The sequence below is a fragment of the Oreochromis aureus genome, linkage group 11, assembly GCF_013358895.1.
Source record: "Oreochromis aureus strain Israel breed Guangdong linkage group 11, ZZ_aureus, whole genome shotgun sequence".
Classification (NCBI taxonomy): Eukaryota; Metazoa; Chordata; class Actinopteri; order Cichliformes; family Cichlidae; genus Oreochromis; species Oreochromis aureus.
The window spans coordinates 11,593,638-11,613,642 of record NC_052952.1 but is presented as its reverse complement, the minus strand read 5'-3'; the positions used below and the strand labels follow the sequence as shown (position 1 = coordinate 11,613,642).

Genomic DNA, 20,005 nt, shown 5'->3' with positions numbered 1-20,005 from the left:
TGCAAAAAGCAGAAGTGGGAACATGTCCTTTCGTTGCTTCCTCTAATGTCACACTTTAAGACTGATTATGTAAAGTTATAGTTTCATATTTTTAAAAACGGATATCAACACAAAGATTGAAATTTATAATTAACCTATTAAAATGTTTCCATACTCTGGTAAACAGAGCATTATCTAATCGTTTTATTTTAAAAAAGACAACTTATTGATACAGCTTACAACTAATGAAGATGTTTTATTTATTTAAGATGATCAACTCTGACTTTGACTAACATCACTTTAAAATGACTGTTCTTAATTAAGGATTTCTCATTTGTTGAATGCCCGCTGTCCCATCTCCTCTCCTTTTTTGCCGAGGGAAGGAGTCAAGGATGTAGGAAGGGCTTTTCCACCAGGTGGGGCTACCGGCCTGTTTAAATAAAACTGGAGAACCCGCCGGTGTCTTCATAGATATTTTTTGCTCAAAGTGCAGCGCTATGATCGTCTTAATATGTTTTCATGTGATACTTGTGATCTGTGTGCAACTGTCACTCTAACGCTGTAGCATTGGATTGTTTTGTGTTTTTGATCTCGCAGGCGTTTAACCTTAAGTATCAAAAGCAATGGATTTTTGGTTTGTGGTACTTGTATCCAACACAAGTGAATTATGCTGTGCACTGTGGTTGGTGTCCATGAACAGGAAGAGCCTGTTCTCAAAGGAACAATCACCATGTGATTTCGTCTCCTCTCCGCTGTATTTAACTAAGGCATTATTAAGGTACTTTTATATCGTGCGTCCAACAGGATGATTACAACATCATTATTTGTCATGACTGGTTTCTTAATGTTGCCTTTTCTGGACACATTGCCCCACTGAATATTGCAATTGCTGCAAAAGAAAGGAAATGTTACAAACAGCGCATTAGTGACACATTTATAGGTAACTTTGAAAGTTTGAAGCTATAGGATGAAGTTCTGCATCAGGTCAGTTATGTAGACTCTTTCAGAAAGAGTGAGTGAGCCTCTGAAGAAATGTGTGTACAAATCTGGGACTCATCAATACTTTCTTGAATTTGTTCGTACTCTACGAGCAAATGTAGAAGCGCTTCAGACCATCTATATGAACAAATGATAAAGGCCTGGATGTCTTAGAAAATTTAGTCACACATCTTTAAACTGAACACTACAACGACTAATTCTAGTACTAATACTGGTTATTATTCATTTCTTCATCATTCAAAGGTTTCCAAAAAACTCAAAAATTTAAGGTGCTCAGAATTAGAATAAAATATGTGACAAATGTGAACACTTTTAACCTTTTTATTAATAAGCATATATCAGCTAACAAAGGCATTGTGGTGTCGAATCTTATCTCATCTTAAAATATTCTTCATTTCCATCCAGCAAGTATGGAAGGTGAAGAGTATAGTTTCATTTCTTGACACTGTCCCAGCTACGCTCGTGAAAGTGGATGTTTTTCAATAACTGCAGTGCAGTTTCTCATCTTAGGCTGACACATCCTTGTCCTCAACCTTTTTATTATGATCTGTTGCTCTTTTATTTCCCAATATCAATTTAGATACATTCCAGCCCAAGCCTGGTCTTTTCTTTTTTTAAAAAGGGAAAAAATCACTTTAGAGTAAAAATGCACTTTTTCTTCAGAGACTATAGTTTCAGTTGCTTCAGTCAAACATCATTTATGATTTCCATTATTTTTAAGATAAAGAGATTTCTTTATATAGAGAAAAGAGGGTGTGGTATGCAGATTATGGTAGCAGTCAGGAGTAGGTGAGAGTGAATCCAACTGACAAACGCGGTGATAACTGGGACAATTCTGGCTCATGTTTGAGGTTTCAGTTTTTTTTTTGCGCAATAAGAACATTTAGGTTAGTAAATGGGACCCAATATGTGCTTATTTTTCCTTTTCAGGCTTAAAATTTAAAGTGTTGCAAAACAGCAAAACAAGACATGGATCACCACAAGAAGCAAGACGTTCTTGAGTCGATCCATGTCACTGTGGAAATTCTCAAATGTTTGGTGAAAACCGTGCACAAAGTACACAGTCCTAGATAAATACATAAGATTCTTGTGAGAGTTAATTGTTTGAAATATTTATTATTTTATTACAAATTAATTAGATGATATTTTAAAATCAGCAGCAAAGAAAAGCAGACACGCACAACTGATTGATTTTATTTCATTTTATTAACAGCACATTTGCACTGATTGGATATAACACAAGCTCTATCAACTGCACAAACATCTAAATTTAGTGGAGAAGATCAATCAGTGCGGGAACGCATCAATGTTAAGTGCTGTATATCCTTTATGCATGTCAAAAATGATTCTACACGATTTCTCCCTCAGATATCAAGCTCTTATTTTCATACAAATCATCACTGCAAATGATAAAGTAGCAACCGCTAATACTTGGTCATCAAAAATCCCACGTTTAAATATTAACAAACAGGCAACACTAGAAATATGGCAACCTGCAACGTGGAGTGCAAGCAAAAAGGCATTCAGTGTTATTGCTGTTCAGGTGCACAGAAAGAAACAGAGAAGACATGCAGCAAAGTTAGGAGCTGGACTCCTGGAAAGAACACATGCTTCTCTCTTAGTGAATCCATAATCCAACACAATCCGAGTGTCTGATCCAAAACGGTGTACGGTGTCACCAGGGTGAGTTTCCTGTCCCTCGGGTGGACAGAAGCAAAGTGATTTGCTCAAATGAGGAAAGCTGATGTGCCATTCAGCTAAGAAAGAAAACAGGAGAGTAGAATAAAATACGCGTCAAGGTGAGAAAAGCAACAACAAACCTGCATCACAGTGCTGCTGGGGTTTTTCACACGAGCAGCTGTAAGTGACTTACCTGAAGCTGCTTCCTCCTGGTCAGTGACGAGGCTGGGGCAGTAAAGTGTAAACAACTTTGGAGGAATCCTTTGGTTTTTTATCAGCACCCAGTGGCAGGTTGTGCACCTGCACCTGATCTGTGCTGCACGGACAGCAAACAGGAACCACATTAGTTCATCTCACATCATATCATAAAAGACACAGGTCTAGAGGGTAAAACATAAAGCAATAGTAGAAAACAGCAAAAGTAATAGTAGTACTGTGGACCTAAATGTTGCAGAAACAAATCGACAGTGAAACAGGAAGTGGGTCTGAAATTTGGGGACGACTACTGGGGAAAAGTAATTGGCAGAATTCATAACTCATCCTCATGAGCAAGACTCTCCCTTATTCAGTTTAAGACCGTATACAGATTGAATTTGTCAAAATCAAGACGATCTAAAACACATCCCGGGATCCTTTTAATACCTCTGCCCATGATTTAACTTGCATGTTTTTTACCAGCTCAGTCAGGCTGGACTTTTTATTTTGAGGTGCTCGCTCATGTTTTGAGTGTTGCGCTGAAATCTCCTCCACTAGTTGCCAGTTTTGGTCTCTGAGGATTCTCTAAACCTTAGTCGGAAGCAGATGGATGTTAATGTATTTACTTCATTGTTGATGTAGAATTTTGCTGTCCTCACCCTCCAGCTACATCAGTTTGTTTGAAGATGTTATGTTTTTCTTCAAACTGGGAAAAATCTAATTCAGGCTCAGAGGGAATGCTAATAAGTTTTTACAGATGTGGCAGCCGTTTATCATTTATTTTAATTCCTCAAAAAAATGCACTAGGCTAATTTTGAGTGTCATGTTTTTTAAAATTTTAATTAATTTTTTTTTTGTAGTTTGCGTAGTATGGGAAAAAGATATGCAGGTATGCTGTACCTGGACAACCTGGAGTAGTGCACGGTGATGTAGTTGGAGGCAAGGCTGCAACTTTGACCTTCTGTGATTGGTGGAGCATCCTTCAGAGGAACAATGGAGGGATGGGAGCTGTCACTCAAATCCTCTGGCTCCTCCTGCTCACACACACACACACACACACACACACACACACACACACACACACACACACACACACACACACACACACACACACACACACACACACACAAATGGAAAAAGCTCAAAACCTGCATTTCTCATCCATAGCCATGTATGCCCCGTACACGTTTTCTCACCAGTATGTCGGACATCTTGCCCTTCCTCACTGGGTAGATGTGTTCAGCTGACTCATAAAACATAGTGTCAGCTGTCACTGATGGACACTGTGGGTGACACACACGAAAACACACACACACAGTAGAGAAAACTGAGAATTAGACAAAACTACAACAAGAAATGAAGAGATAGCAATTCCACAACTGATCAAAACAAATTATACAAAGATCACCGTACCTTGTTTGTCACTTCTACTGACTCTGTGTCTACTCTGTGCATGTTTTTACTGGGAAGGTAAAGAAAAGGGATGGTTATCAAATGACAACCCCGCTAACAACACTAATACAAATAAGCCAAAGGGAAGAAAAACGAGCGACTGACAAAACTGTCATATGTTCCTCCTAAAAACAGAGGAAGAAATTGTGCTTTTTTTCTGTCTGCGTAAAATCACAGAAATAGCTCAGGAGTAGTAATGGATAAATAGCAGTGTACTTCCTGTCACCTGATCATAACAGCCACTGTCAGTGTGATGAGTCCAGCAGAAACACCCACTGCTGAGGCCAAGGCAATGACCTTTAAACGACCTGCCAATGGAAGGATTACAAGGGTTATCAGCGTGACTAGAGGGAGGAAGAAATGAGATGAAATGATGGAGTACAGAAGTGCCGCAAGCTAAAAAAAGAACATCAGAAATAAAAATAGAAAGTGTATGTGACTAAAGAGGGAAAGAGCACGGCATCAGTTAGCCGCCGTCTAGACTTTAGTCTTGTGTTTCCAGTCCTGATTTCCAAACCCAGCTCCACTTCTTCGGCTGTCTAGACTCACGGAGTCGTTTTCCACAGCACCTCATCACCTCCTCCTCCCCCATTGTAGAGAGAGGGCTTTAAGTGACTCACCATGACTCATACAAAAACAGTCAGAAATCATGAGACCATATACAATGAAGACCAGAGCCCGTGATACTGACAGGAAGGTTTCATCACCATTCAGACAAAGGAAAATCTATCCAAACATCTCCTATGGTAAAAATTGCTCAAACTCAAACTAAAAATTGCTCAAAGCCTTGTTGAGTCTGCGCCTGATTGAGTGTGAGTGTGTAAAAAGTGAAGAGATCCCCCAAATTACTACAGTTTATCCGGAGGAAGTGTGTACCTTGTGTATGTGAGGACAAAGTTTAAAAACTTTCCAATGATTTTTGAGCTTTCATTTTGATGATCTCTTGCTCTATTGCTGCTTCCAAAGAGCAATATCCTGGGAGGAAAGTGCCAAAAACTGAAGTTCTGAAACTGGACATTTGCGCTAGCTAGTGCCAAAAGTGAGTCAATCTAAACTTGGGCAGAATTAAGCAGGTATAAAAAACAAAGCTTTGGTCTATAGTGCTAACTTACCTCTTTATTGAAAACTGTATAGATATTTATGTTATTATTAATGTTTTTAGGGGGAGTTTTTCAAGCTAAAGCTAAATATGCTGGTAATGTTTGGTTAAGCCAACTGCTAAACCGCTTTTCTGCTCTCTGATAGCGCTTTAGCTATTAGCTACATATTGCTTCAGCTAATAAGAATAAGAAGGAATTGTGCCTGTGGTAGCATTTTTAAAGCAATTATATAATGAATATCATTCATGCTTTTCTTATTAACTGTGTTTATTAACTATAGCTTGTTTCCCACACTTTTGGTGAACAATATTCTAGTATTATTTTATTTTCATGTTAGCTCTAATTAGCAGGGATATGTGTCTGTTTGCAGAAGCACCTCGTTAACCATAACAGGAGGCGTTAGCTGGCAAATTACCACTCCACTCTGTCATAATCAGTTTTGGCTGCATAAAACAACAAAAACACTGAACTTGAGGTTTCAAACCATGCACATCTTTACATCTATATTTTGTAGTCTGTGGGTGTTGCTAGTTAATCAGTGTTTGGATCCTCTTTAAGAATATTTACGTCCCTACATAATTTTATCTCTGTTCAGATATTTCAGTCTCAGCCAAAGTGGCGGGCAGACCAAACAACATGTCCTTTCTTAAAGTTGCACTGTGGTTAAAAATTACAGCCATAATTTTTATAAACTAACAGAAAATCTCTGTCCTTGATAACATCCTGTTGACAGACATGTAACAAATGTGAATGCGTTTATACCTCTGACTCTTACGGTGAGGACTGGAGAGCTGTGGGCTCCAATTCGATTCCTGGCCTCACAGTAGTACTGACCGCTCGCACTCGGGCCAACCTCAGAGATAGTAAAGACAGGACCAGACTTGGTGACCCAAGCTGCATGTCAGAGCACAGGAAAGGAGATTCTTCTTATGCATGCCGCAACACAAATTCATATAACATATTTCCTGTGGAGGATCCTACAGATGGAAATGTTGCCTTTGTATAAATGCTTTAAAATGTATTATCACATGGAGCCAAATGATGTGCAAACCTTTCCTTTTTTTTGGGAATGACAAATATATATAAATAGCAGGACATTAGCAAGGCTTTACTAACAATCAACAGATACTTCTGGTTATTTTCTAATGTTAATCTGGATTAGAACCACATTTTTATGATGCTAACATTGCACAGCGCCTCCATCCAGAGCTAAACGGTGCCATGTAAAGTTGTCCACTGCTGGGTTTGCCTGACTGCTGCAGGTCAAGGTCAAAGGTCTGCCAGCATCCACAACACTGGAGGGACGAGCAAGAACTGAAGTGTTCTTAGGGGGATCTTGAGAGAGAATAAGAAAGAATTAAGACAGCTTCAAACTTTACTCTATGAAGAAAAAGCCACAGGAGTACAAGCAGAGCAGAAACTGAGAGAAAACTGCTAAAAGACACGAAGCCAGCAAACACATTCATTACTTACACAGCACAGTGAGAGTGGCAACAGGTGACGTTTGGTATCCTAATCCGTTTGAAGCTCTGCAGTAGTACTGACCAGCATGGTGAGCACGCACAGACGGCAATGTCAGGTTCTGAAAGGCACCTTTAGCAATCACCTGGTCACCAATGATACGATACCAAGCATACCTGTAGCAGAGAGGTGATTATGGTGGTGGGGATGATGATGATTAGGGTGAAAATGATTCATGGGACTGGGCAAACGTGAAGCAATAATTTTTTGTTAGCTTTCCCTGGTAGAAGACTGAAGATTAAGCTGGACAGGGGCTTTTAGTTTGTGGCACCCAGACTCTGGAACGGGTATAATCAGGCCTGGTGTTGACATTCATTTGTCTTTAACAAACTCTTACAAATTATCCACTTTTAAATGAAAAACAAGACTGAAGTTTGAATTTACATTATTTTAATGTGGTGAAAAACCATGAGAGAATCATGATAATGACGAGGAAAAACACCAAGACAAGGAAAAAATATGTAGTAGAATTAAACTTGGTTGTTGCTGTACCCTCGTACCTGTTGGCAGGAGGGTTTGCGTGGCTGACGCAGCTCAGGTTTGCAAATGAGCCCTCTCTGATATCCCCTCGAGGACTCACCAGCACATGAGTGTTCTTTGGAGAGTCTAAAGAAGCGGACAGACAGTCAAAAAAGAAAAAAAAGATGCTATTATTTATAGCGATTACGCAAATTCTCTTTGAGGTTGCGTCAGTAAGGACGTCCAGCATAAAGTTCCAAATCAAACACACAGAGCTAGCCACTGTGACGAACCCTTGTGGCAAGAGAGCAGCTGAAAGAGCTTTTTTTTATTTGATTATTAAACTTAATCTGTGTGGAACAGTATGGAAAAAAACTGTCTGAGCTGAGGTTGTATCACTTCCTGTTCCTTTATCCATATGACATTTATTTGAGTACTCGCTTCATATCTCACTTAAAATAGAATCGTTGCTTAATCAGTTTAACCCAGACTGCCCTTTGACAGATTTACACAATAAGAAGTAGAATAAAACCCCGACTAGAATAACCATTTACAGAAAATGACACCAATCTATTACTAAACACATGATTTTGATTGGTTTAACTGGGGGAAGATTGTCTCTGTGATATTAATAAAAACATGCGACAAACTTACAAGTGACATTGAGTAGAAGCGCTTTGGAGCGATCCGTTCCCAGTGAGTTACGGGCTACACAGAAATACTCTCCTCTGTCTGTGTATTTGAGGTTGGATAGGTGGAGCTGAGGCCTGAAACTATCTGGGATGCTCCCACTCTCCATGTCTGGAAAACACACAAAGGATTAGTGCAGGCATAAAATTTAAGTGTGGTCATAATCCAAGAAATGTGTTTTCTTTTATAGTACACTGTTTCCAAAACTTCAGTTAGTTTTGATTTTTTATTTCTACAAATTATTCATTATTATGTCTACTTATGTGTAACTGTCATCAACCAGTTAGTCCATCCATCTCAATCAGGTGGATGTGGATATATCACATATAATTTAAATACAATGAACAGAGGTGAGTCCGGCACCTTTGAACCAAGCAAAGCTCTCGACAGGCGGAGCTGCGTCGCTGCTGCAGGTCAGAGTGACGGAGCTGCCCTCTGACACCTCTCCTACCGGAAAGACTGTGATGGAGGTGAAGCGAGGACCATCTGGTGAGCATGAGAGAGAGCAAAGAGGGACAACCCCATTACCAAAAACCTGAGAAGATGAGTAAGTATAACAAAACGAAAACCGTGTATTTAACAGAAAACAGTACAGACAACATATCAAGTGCTGAATTTGGTAACAAGAGCATGTGTGCAGTGGATCATATATTTGGGATCTGAGGAGAGCAGTTGTTGTTGTTGTTGTTTTGAATAAAAAGTATTTTCTTGGTTGATTTTGGATTGCAGAAGTACAGCAGTTTAGGAGCAACTCTGTTGTATTTTTGTTCCATGGAGCTTAAAATGTTTCTACAATATTTCTACAAATCCATGCTGTACATTTAGAATGTAGTTTGGCATTGTTTCACTGTAATAAGAAAGAAGATTAACGTTAATTTGGTTGGTCAGACCTCAGGATAGTATTTGCAAATGTTCTTTGGAGGGCAATCAGTGTTGGTTTTCAACCTTGTCCCTGAAGGTTCGGATATTTTCTCTGGATACTTGAAGACTATATTGTGGAAATATTTAACTTTTTAGCCACACTATATTTTATTCTGCACACAACTGGGTAACCTCATTAGCTATGACATGTTCAACAACAATCATTATATGTAGATTTACATTGTGCACAGCATCCTAATGGGTTTGTACACAATTTAACGTTTATCAGGGCCAATAACATGCATATATGCCCAATATGTGTGAAGTTCAGTAAAATCTGAGAATTTAAATGCTGATCTTTCCAGCAGTTACATTTTCCAGCTATTCCGGGCATATCCTCCTACATGCCTGTGAACATGACATGAAGACATGAACTAGAAGACATGAAAAGCTTTCAGGTTTGGTTAGCTGAGGCTGCTTACGTCCCAGTGCCAGTGAGAGTGACGGAGACTGTACGTTCTGGGGTGGGATTGGTCGACAGGTGTATGCTCCGGCATGCTGCTCGTCAAAGCGGTTAATGATCATCCATTTCTCATAAGAGCCGAGGTTCAGACCATTCCTGTGTGCACAACAGCACATAAAATCTATACTTAACATGGACTGGTTTTTATAAATGCTCAACAGACTGGTTCTGTTCTAGCACTCAAAGCATTTTACGCAACATACCTCATTCACACTCATTCACTCAAGCACTTTTCTATGCTTAAGTGCTTTCTGTCTAGCATTCACACACCAATGGATGCATTGGACAGCAACTTGGGGCTCAGTATCTTGCTCGAGTATACTTTGGCATGCAGACTGGAACAGCCAGAGATCAAACAACCAGCCTTCCCTTTAGCTGATGACCTCCTCTACCTCCTGAGCTACAGCCACCAACAACAAACAAAATACTTCTAACTTTAATAACAGCTGAGAGAGATGTACAGTGTGTACTGTGTACATGCACAATCACGCACCTGTAGAGAGCAAGGCTCCTTCCTGGAGCAGCACATCCTCTGGCCTGGCAGCCCACAAACACGGTCTCTCCGAAGCCGAACATGTTGCCAGGCCTGGCTGGATGCAGCTGGACCTGGAGGTCTGAAACACAGCTGTCAAGACCTTATTACATAATAGCAGTCATGGCAACTTTCATTAGTGTGGACCTACCTGTTACATCCAGAGTGATGGTGTCCGGGGAGGTCCATCTCCCCAGTGGCTGATCCGTCTCAAATCTGAAGTGATACTGACCTGCATCACTCAGCTTTACACCGCGAATCTGGACTGAACAGCTGGAGTAGCTACCCCCAGTATAACTGGAAGATAGATTTATATTAAGACACATTATTTCTTTTGAGTTAAAAGAACTTTCACAACCAAACTTTCACTTTAATGCATCTGTCACGTGTGGGTGGTCCCACCGGGTGCGTCCGCGGTATGACAGGCTGATCTGGTTTGGGTCGGTGTGGTGGGTGAACTCCCTGCGACCCTCAGCAGACACACGGAACCACATGACCCGCTTTACAGTGTGACCTGTGAAGATCATAAAAACAAACAAAAACAAAAACTGCAAATTACGAGGATTTGGCTCCAGGAGGTTTAATCTTTCTTTAAGACTTTACATTTTTATACTATTTCTTACTATCCAGTGTTTATCTGATAATACAGAACCCATCTACCCTACCCATCTTCTGTACCTGATGGGTAGTCATATCGACAGGGCAGAGTGACAGTCGTTCCTGCCCACACACAGATCTGCTTCCTAGAAAATGAGACACTCCACCTGCTCTGGATGCCTGCAGGGGGCACAAACAGGTGTAAGACAGAAATATTGAAGAACACAGACACAGAGTTAAAAGAAAGCCTACAAAAACCACATGTGTATGATTCACCATCTCATCACGTCATCTTATAACACAGGTTCCACAAGGGTCAATGAATACATATTTGGGAAGGAAAAGAATAAATCTCAACAACCCACAAGTTAGAGTGACTCCTCGGAGGGAAAGCTGTCAAACCACAGCTCTCACTGGGACACATAAAAGTGAAGCAGTGTAAATGAGGCTTGATGAGCAGCCATTGTGACTTCCTGTGCTGCTAACAGCCTGCCTCGGCTGACTACGTTGCACAAAAGGCAATCAATACTTATAAATAACCTGAGCGTAAAGGCAAGGACACCTGGCTGCAGAAGCCTTGGTGCACAATACATCTGAAAAAAATGTTGTTTTTTTTTATACTCCTGTCATGTAATTCCCTTTGCATGTGATATACTTTTCAATAAAAATCAGTTTAATCTTTGATAAAAAAAAAAAAAATCTAGTAATTAATCTCAAAGGATGCACAAAGGTTTAGTTTACTTCTAGTTTGATGCACAAAATGGAAAGAAAAATGTCATACTTTGATCTCTCTGTGATTTCTCTTACCTGGTAAAGCTGTAAGGATGGTGCCCAGAACTAACGCACCTGCCAACATCTCCGCTGACACGAGCGCTGGAATGTCACCGGAGAAGGAGAAAAACACGGGCAGACGGAGCGCTAAAGATCACATCAGTCAAAATATTTAAAAAAATCATCGAGTCAATTAGATCTGAAGTACTCACCTCTCAGAGGGTTTACTTTCACCTCGGCCAGTCAAACAGAGTTGTGGGATGTTTGCGACCCCTGATAGTGATGGAGGTGATTTTATAGCGGTGAGAGTTGCATGGTGATCTGAATCGGCTGGTGTGAGATGGCAGGAGGAGTGGAAGGGGCAGGAGGAGGAGGAGGAGGAAGAAGAAGAGGAAGTATAAGTGTGTTTGAAAAAGTAACCTCAGATTTTTCCTCTGTCTTCAACTTGAAGCATTTTCACTTTTACTCCCATTGCTTTTTTAAGGTCACTCCTCTGGTGACTTACAGTTTCTGTTTTGTGAAAATGTGACATCCTTGTGATCATCTCACTTGGCAATGTGGCAATTATTCTTACTGCAGGTTAAATGTCATTGACCGGTGGTATGTACAAATATGTGGTCAATCAGTTCACAATGTAGCTAAACTACAGAAGTGATAAAGAACTACAAAGATCTTTGATTGAAAGTGGTTGAAATATGCACAAAATTTTGGGCGTACTGACCATTAATTTTTCATATCTGGTTGCAGACTGTTGCTGTAACACGTCTCCCTTGATTTTCTGAATTGTTTTTACTTCTCTGTAGTTATAGCACTATGAAAAGGTCTTGAGCTATCACTCATTTTTCTAAATATTTTTTTAGGCAAATGGGTGAAACGTGCAATCATACATGGAAATACAGCATACGAGGCAGAAAAGAGCTTTGCACAACTCTAACAAGCTTGAAAGACAAATATTTGGCATGGTCACCTTTATTACAGGGATAGTTCTTCAGGCTTCTTGAAGGACATCCAAAGCTCTTGGCTGCCTTTTGGTCTGTCAGTAAAGTTGACGTTAGGACTCTGGGGAGACCAATCCATGATAGTGTCCCACTGTGTTTTTTTCTATCCAGGTATGCTTTTGCTCCCCTGGCAGTGTGTTTGGGATCATTGTTAAGCTGAAGAATGAAGCCCTTTCCAATCAGACGCTTTACTGGTGGGTAGAAATGGGAACCAATGTTTCTGTATTTATAATTCCATCAGTTTTGAAAAGATGCCAAACACCACTTTTTAAGGCATTTGACATTTTCATGGATTCAGTCAAAGAAATGGGACTAAATGATCTGTTGTTGCATCAAAGTGCCTAAAAATACAATTTAAAATTGGTTCTTTGCTAAGTTGTCTGTCATGTGGCGACAGGGCACTGATTAATCTCTTGAATTAGGTGCCTTTTTATGCTTTATTCACAGGTCAGTGTTAAGTGGTTCAAAAAATAAACAAAAAAAAAAGCATTCTTCTGAAAATGGTCAGGTATAAGGACTGGACTGAAAATGAGCAGTCAGTGTTCACAGAAAAAATTTGAAAGTCCTTCAGAAAGCCTGGAAAACTACTGTTCAAGATCACTTTATAAGATCACTTTATAAATTAACAGAAAGTCTGTGAAATTAAAAATTCTTTTCATTTTGCTTTCAAAATGCCAGCCAGACTGTCACATGGTACTGCAATTACAGTGTAAAATGGGTAAAATAAGTTTAATAAGTGTTTACTATGCTTTTTACATGTTGCAATGTTTAAACAACTATGCTTATGTCCTTCTGGGTTAGAAGAGTCAGACCCAGAAGCTTTACTGAACCAGTTTTCATGCCAGTATTACCGTATACCTTTTTCCTTCAGTGGGAACAAAACTGAGATTGGGTCCAAGAGTGGACTCCAGTTGGTTCCAAGTGACATAAATTGTCTATGTACTATCCAATTTGTTGCGACCACTTCACTGTGAGGGCCAACTGCACATACTTTCTTCAAGCACACTAAAAAGCAGTATAATAAGAACAGCTCGTCTGCGGTATCTGCAGCTGTCCGTGTGCGTCAGCAAGGAAGTATAACCTCAGCCTTCACCTCAGTTCCTGCTGTTCCTGCTGGCAAGTGCACTTCAAAGCAATGTACAGAAACAAACGGCTCATTAGTAAAATATTAAGACAGAGTAGAGACTATTTCCAGTTTTTATTTTGGTATCTACCAATCTACCTCTATGGTAAGTTTTGCCAGCTTTATGTTTTGTGTTGAGCAGGTAATCTACCATGAGTTCATCAGCGATTTCTAGAGAAAAGAAGAAGAAGGAGCGCTAATAAGAATAGTGATGAATCTGGTTTATGTGTCTGTATGAGCAACACCTTCCATGGATACATATTTAACCTGTTTGTTGAATAAGATTAATGCAGCATGTTGATCCTGCAGAATTACTGATCTAATTGACTGCAGTGTAAACAACACTGACATTGTCACCAACTGGTGCAAACTAGGACCATCCTGATTGACTGATGCGCATGCACGGTTCATTTATGAAACAAGACCAGGCCTGTTGGCGTACATTAATATACATTAGTCAAGTAGACATTGACTCAGCAGCCCAGATGTCCTCTCATCCACTGCTCTAATTGACAATTGCTGGCACTGAAATCTACCCACAACCAGACGTGGGGAGGTACGAGACCTCTCAGTCAACTGTGTCCACTTAGGCTGATGAGTCTAAATGACTTTAACATCCTAGCCTGCCACAGCTTGGCCAATAGATGTCAGTTTAGCGTCACGGCTCGGCCAATTGGCTACTTACCCCAGCTTTGACCGAGGAGTAATGATGATGTACAGTTTAACATTTAAGTCAATCTTCATTCATAGGGCATAGAGTAGAATAAAGTGGGGGGGGTTAAGTTCAAAGTTTCAGAGATGATATTGATCACCATCTGGAAATGAAGCTTGATATTTTGCTTTCTAGCCAGCTGATCATGAAAAAGATGGAGGCTGGGCAACAAAGGGAATGCTGTCCGATTATATCCGATTTATACGCTGCAAGATTTCAGCATCTGCAGGTCTAGCTTTGGTTGGGCTTCACTGAAAAATGAGAATAGTTGTCGTTTATTAATACAAATATATTGGTGGAGTGTTAGGTTAATAGATAACACTCCATATGTTCCCAGTTTGGGCTCCTAAGAAGACCATTTTGTTCAAGGGATCTGCATTAAGTTTAGTGGGAAAGCTCAACTTTAAAAAGCAGCTTTAATCAGGAACAGAATGTCTCTGGTTGGGAAAGTTACCTTGAGAACATAATGAAAATCTTCAGGATATGAGGTTAAATGAACAGTATACTCCAGTTCACAGATTGCTTGGTTGGATTATGAGTCGGACCCCGCTCTAGTGAGCCTCCACATGACAAGAAGTCTCGTATGATTTAATGATCCTGGATCCCAGCGTAAAAAAGTCATTTTGGTCGCTGGCTGAAAAGTTTTTAGAACCTACACTGATTTTTTTCCTCTCCCCTCCAAATACTGTCTGTATTATGTTGAGTAAGAAGATTGGTGGGCTTTGAGCTTAACCTGTAACCACAGAATGACTTCAAAAGGATCACGGCACACTAATAGGTCAAAGCCTGATGTAATCTTAATCGAAAACAGAGGGGACTAAATGAATGAAGAGAAACAGATGGATGGAGCTAGATTAAGTGTGACTGACCACAAACAGAGAGAGAAAGAGGGCAAGAAAGGGAGGAATGAGAAAATTTAAAGGGAAGGTAGTAGAGGAAGGGGGGATAAAGACAAAGACATAAGGAGAGAAGGAAGTAAAGAAATAAAGGACAGACAGAAGATGGAGCTTAGAGAGGCAGAGAAAGCTGAGCAGAATATAAAAGAGAAAAGGGGGGACAAGGCTGAAAAGTAGAGAAGTGTTACATTTGTCAGAAATGGAAAAGAGTGTGAGCGGGAGCAACAGACAAATGCATGACAGCGTATCCTGCCCTGACGGTAGGGAAGATATCCATCCGCTGACCGCAGCCTCCAGGCCAGATGAAGTGTGACCGTCTGGTGGTCAGACTGGACCTGAAGATTTTCCGCTGTTGCAAAACACTTCCTGCCTGCTGTGTTCATGTAATGTGACCGCTCACAGTTTGCTCCCCTGCCATACTTTAAGTTGTCCAATATGTTATTTCTATGTTTTTCCTTATGCCCACAGATTAGACTCTTGGCTCTCCAGGCCCTCCAGCCTTGGACGAACTCCACATAAGCAAATAATCATTCGACTGTCCAACATGTGTTAGTCTTCATATTGAGTGGCGCTCTCCGCAGGGGGAGTCAGGGCAAGATGATCAGAGCTGCAATCATATCTGACAAGGTGATATGTTGTTCCTGCGCTGTCTTTTAGGAGCTCTAAGCGATGACTTGATGAGCAGGATTTCAGCCAAGAGAATCACTGAATCGATGGGGAATTAAAGAAAAGAACAAAAGAGAAGCAGAAAAGCTTTTCTCCTTAGCCCACCTCATTCATGTTATCAATAAAACACACATAATTTAGTCATTCACACACTTGACTTTTAACACAAAAAAAGGAAGAAGCCAATCCAAACACTTGGTGATTTCTTAAAACTCCTAAATCTTTGAAACTTATTGAAGGCCTATTAAATTTACCCTGGTTTTGCTCATTCCTGTCCCATTCACAAACTCTGCTGTGGGGTCGGATTTCTGTTCCATGTCTGCCAGAGACCTGTCTGTGGCTGCTGTGGTATTCCACGCTGAATGAGTCATGTCTGGTGGTTATTATGGGCAGGCGTTTGTTCCCCCCTCCCGGCTATCGCCCCGTCTAGTGGCAGCAGACAAAATTACATCTTTTTTTGAGCCTTGTCCAACCAAGCTGACTAAGATCAGGTTTTCATTTGACCAGACTAGATGAGTTAAGTGCACATTTTTGGTTAGTGGCATAAGAATAAATTGTTGTTTTAACTTCATGTTGAGGCGATTGTGTGCAGAAAGCTGATCAAGGATGGTAAAGACAATTTGAAGCTGAATAGAGGTGGTGATCAGTATCACGGTGAGCATTTTGGAATGTTTTTGGGGCCCAAACCAAGGGGAACAGTTACTTAAACCTGTTAATGAAAAACTGAAAGCAGGCACAATGTCTGTACTGTCTATAACAGCTTCACAAAAAGTGCTAACACATCACGGAAGTAGGAAGCTCCGTCCCTATCGTGAAGATTTCAGACAAATTAAACATGACTTTTTGGTTTTTGGCCTGTGGCCTCTGAAATAAGTCTGAACCACTCGTGCCCTTGAAATTCAGCATGAATATTTCCAGCCTGATGATGCCTTGGAAACGGCAACATGTTGCAATGTGCTGCTTGTTTGTGTTTATTAGTGAGAGAGCTGCAAGCTTGCTGTTTCCCCATTTTCAGCAAACTAGTTGCCAGAGTTGGGAAGTCACGAAGAACAAATACTTTGTTACTGTACTTAGTAGAATTTTCAGGTATCTGTATTTTACTTGAGTACCTTTTTTGACAACTTTTTACTTTTATTCCCTACTTTTTTTTAACACAAATATTCGTACTTTCTACTCCTTACATTTTCAAAACAGGTTCATTACTTTTGGTTTAACACATTTAAGGTGAGTGAATTCGTCACTGTGAGCCTTTAAATATCAAATTGAGTTAAACCTAAACAGTAACAAATGAAAGGTAGTCCTGTTCACGTATTAATCACCAGGGTATGCTGCATAAAAATAGATGATGTGTGCCACAGTCAGGAGTTAAAGTGGGCCGGCATTTTGTATTTCTGGCACAACAAGTGCAGGACACACCTTTGGATGATCTGATATTGTCGTGTTGGTGTTGTTCACAGATCAACATAGTAAATGTTGTTCCAGGATCAACATTGCCAAGTGACCAATCAGAATGTTGTGACGTTATTCTTATGGCTCAATTGGTACTAAGGAGCCAAGCCATTCGTGCATTTATGAAATTCCAATGTTGCAAGGACAATATCAATTCTGCTTAGCGTTTATTAAAGGGTTAGGCTGGACCCTTAGGGTCAGGGTCCGTTGATTGGCGGAGCAGGCACTAACACAGACAACCATTGCTCGCAGCTTAACACATTTTTGTTTTACGGCGGTTTTTCCCGAAGTGTTTTTTTATGATTGTCACAACATTCTCATTGGTCACTTGCAATGTTGATCCTGGAACAACATTTACTATGTTGATCTGGGAACAACACCAACACGACAATATCAGATCATCCTTCACAAGGATGTGTCTGTAATAAAAGACTACAGCCCCCCCACCCAGAACCTCGAGAATCTGGGGGGAAGGACAGAAGAATACTTTCATCACAGAGTTAAAACAATGTAGAGATGGTAAGCATAAAAATGACAACATTTAACAATTCACTCTAACATACACCAAATCCATCCATACATCCATACATGCATAATAAATATTAAGATAATAACTAAGATAGATAATCCATCCATTCATTCACATCCATTTCTCCAGTACAGGGTGGCGGGAACCCTATCCCAGCTACCATAGGACGAGAGGTGGGGTCCACCTTGGACAAGTCGCGAGCCTGTCGCTGCACTAACACAGACAACCATTGCATTCAGTTGTCGTTGAGCAGGGTATGTTATCATGCAAGCACAGTTTTATTTACTTTGGGTTTTTTGATGATTGTTTTGTGTATATTTATTGTAAATTTAGTGACTGTCATGTATAGTGTACATTTTGTATAACGTGTACAGCACTTTGGTCAACTAAAGTCGTTTTAGATGTGCAATAGAAATAAACTTTGACTTGACTTCCTGTTGCCTTCTCATCAGCTTGAAGAGTCTGTGACTTCTGAGATTTTTACCCAGGGAACTGCTGCACACTGTATATTTTCTATTTTTCAGACCTTTCTCTGTAAACCATAGAGATGGTTGTGTGGGAAAATCCCAGCAGATCGGCAGTTTCTGAACCACTCAGACCAGCCTGTCTGGCACCAACAACCATGCCACCATCAAAGTCACTTAAATCCCCTTCCAACATGATTCAGGACCTTGGTTTGAACTTCAGCAGGTCAAGTGATTGGCTGACTGGATATTTGCGCTAACGAACAGCTGCACAGGTGTACCTAATAAAGTGGCAGCTGACTGTAGTTCCCAAGATATCCTTTAATACAGCAGCCATTTTTAACCATAGCTCAATACCACGAGAGAGGTAGTTAGCTTTCTACATTCATATTACACAATCCAGGTTTTTGCTAATTGTTTGCATGTGGCTGGTCAGTGTGTTGGTCAGTTCCAGGCAACTCAGAAAATTCATTCAGCTGTTTTGATGGAAACACTTTGTGCAGCTTAAAGTGGTTCTGAAAATCCAGGGTTCGCTGTGGGAGGAAGAGAAAGGCACACCTTGTTCACTTCTACTATCCAGATATTCCCAGCTGGGAATCTTGATCCGAGACAGCAGTGGCACAAATGTTCTGCTGCGAGCCAAACGTCTCTCCGTCTGTCTCCCTGCTCTTTCTTTCATTTGAATTCAGAATAAAAGCCATTTCCTGGTTGAGCTTGAGTGAAACGTGTGCGTCTCCTCTGTGAGAGAGCGAGGCAGTGTGTGGGAGTGCATATGTGTGTGTGCCTGTGATAGTTTTACCATGTGCAGAGTCCCTGCATGAGGCTGAATGAAGTCGGATGTGAAGGAACCTGTCAGATCTGGGCTACCGTCGGAAACACTCCTTCTGCTATTACCTCCTCCTCTTCCTCTTCCTCCTGATTGAAGACTGGACAGGAAAACTCTGCTATGCATGCTGCCAGGAACTTTGTCTTTATAATGTGTATGCATACAATGCATTTGCATGCTGCACATGACTTGAAAAATGTTAAAAACTGTTGTTGGAACATTTTAGTTTTCTCTTGCTGTTGTCAGTTTGTATGTTACTACCAAATATTTTGATACCAATAAATCTAAAAAATAATATGTATATTATATAGACTCCATAGTTTGGGGTTAGTCCAGAGGGGGAGTCATCAGATTTGTCCAGTGTTCAGTCCCACCCTGGCAGCCCTTTGGCTACGCCCCTGGTTTCACATCTTCCACATGGAACAATCTCAGTCCAGGACTTTCCTTCAATCCCAACCCCAATCCTAACTTTAACCTAAACCCTATAATTAGCTTTTCGGAGGGAAAACTGTCCGCACAAGTCATTTTCTGGTAATTGACTGCAAGTAGAGTTTAAATGGTCACAGGCACATACGCATGCAGCGTGTGCACACAGTCACTCCTATAAACAGTGGTCGTGTGCAGCTGCGGCGTTTGTGATAATGAGACAATCCTTGGAGGGGCTCATCTGGACCAAGTTATATCATCGCCCTGGAAACAGTCCACAGCTCTAAAATAGGAGTGTTTGCTCCCAGTCAGCTGCAGCATGATGTCATCCAATATAATTCAAACAATCAAGGAAAAAAAAGGGATATCTGATGACATGTGAATGTGCAAAGAACGGTGGTTTCCTTAAATAAGGAGATTTTTGTGGTGCAGACTAATTTCGAGCTCTGTCTGCAGCTGATGTTTGCCTAAACAGAGACGTGCCATAAACAGAAAAACATGTTGCTTTAACCGGAGCACCTGTCCCTTATTATTCGAAACAGAAAATATGCAAACCA

The 20,005-nt window shown here is 40.6% G+C and overlaps 1 protein-coding gene across 1 annotated transcript; it reads right to left on the bottom strand.

Moving 5' to 3' along the window:
* Window positions 1-2,184: 2,184 nt before the first annotated feature.
* si:dkey-33i11.1 (B-cell receptor CD22) lies at window positions 2,185-19,097 on the bottom strand. The gene is made up of 20 exons (XM_031733097.2): window positions 18,996-19,097; window positions 11,572-11,689; window positions 11,396-11,461; window positions 10,670-10,768; window positions 10,394-10,505; window positions 10,143-10,288; window positions 9,953-10,073; window positions 9,419-9,555; window positions 8,439-8,561; window positions 8,040-8,186; window positions 7,427-7,532; window positions 6,879-7,042; window positions 6,591-6,740; window positions 6,168-6,299; window positions 4,532-4,613; window positions 4,267-4,315; window positions 4,050-4,136; window positions 3,754-3,887; window positions 2,852-2,974; window positions 2,185-2,735 (listed from the first exon to the last, which is right to left on the bottom strand). Exons 3-19 carry the CDS (start codon window positions 11,442-11,444, stop codon window positions 2,872-2,874), a joined length of 1,941 nt encoding a protein of 646 aa, XP_031588957.2. The 5' UTR covers window positions 11,445-11,461; window positions 11,572-11,689; window positions 18,996-19,097; the 3' UTR covers window positions 2,185-2,735; window positions 2,852-2,871.
* Window positions 19,098-20,005: the final 908 nt, after the last annotated feature.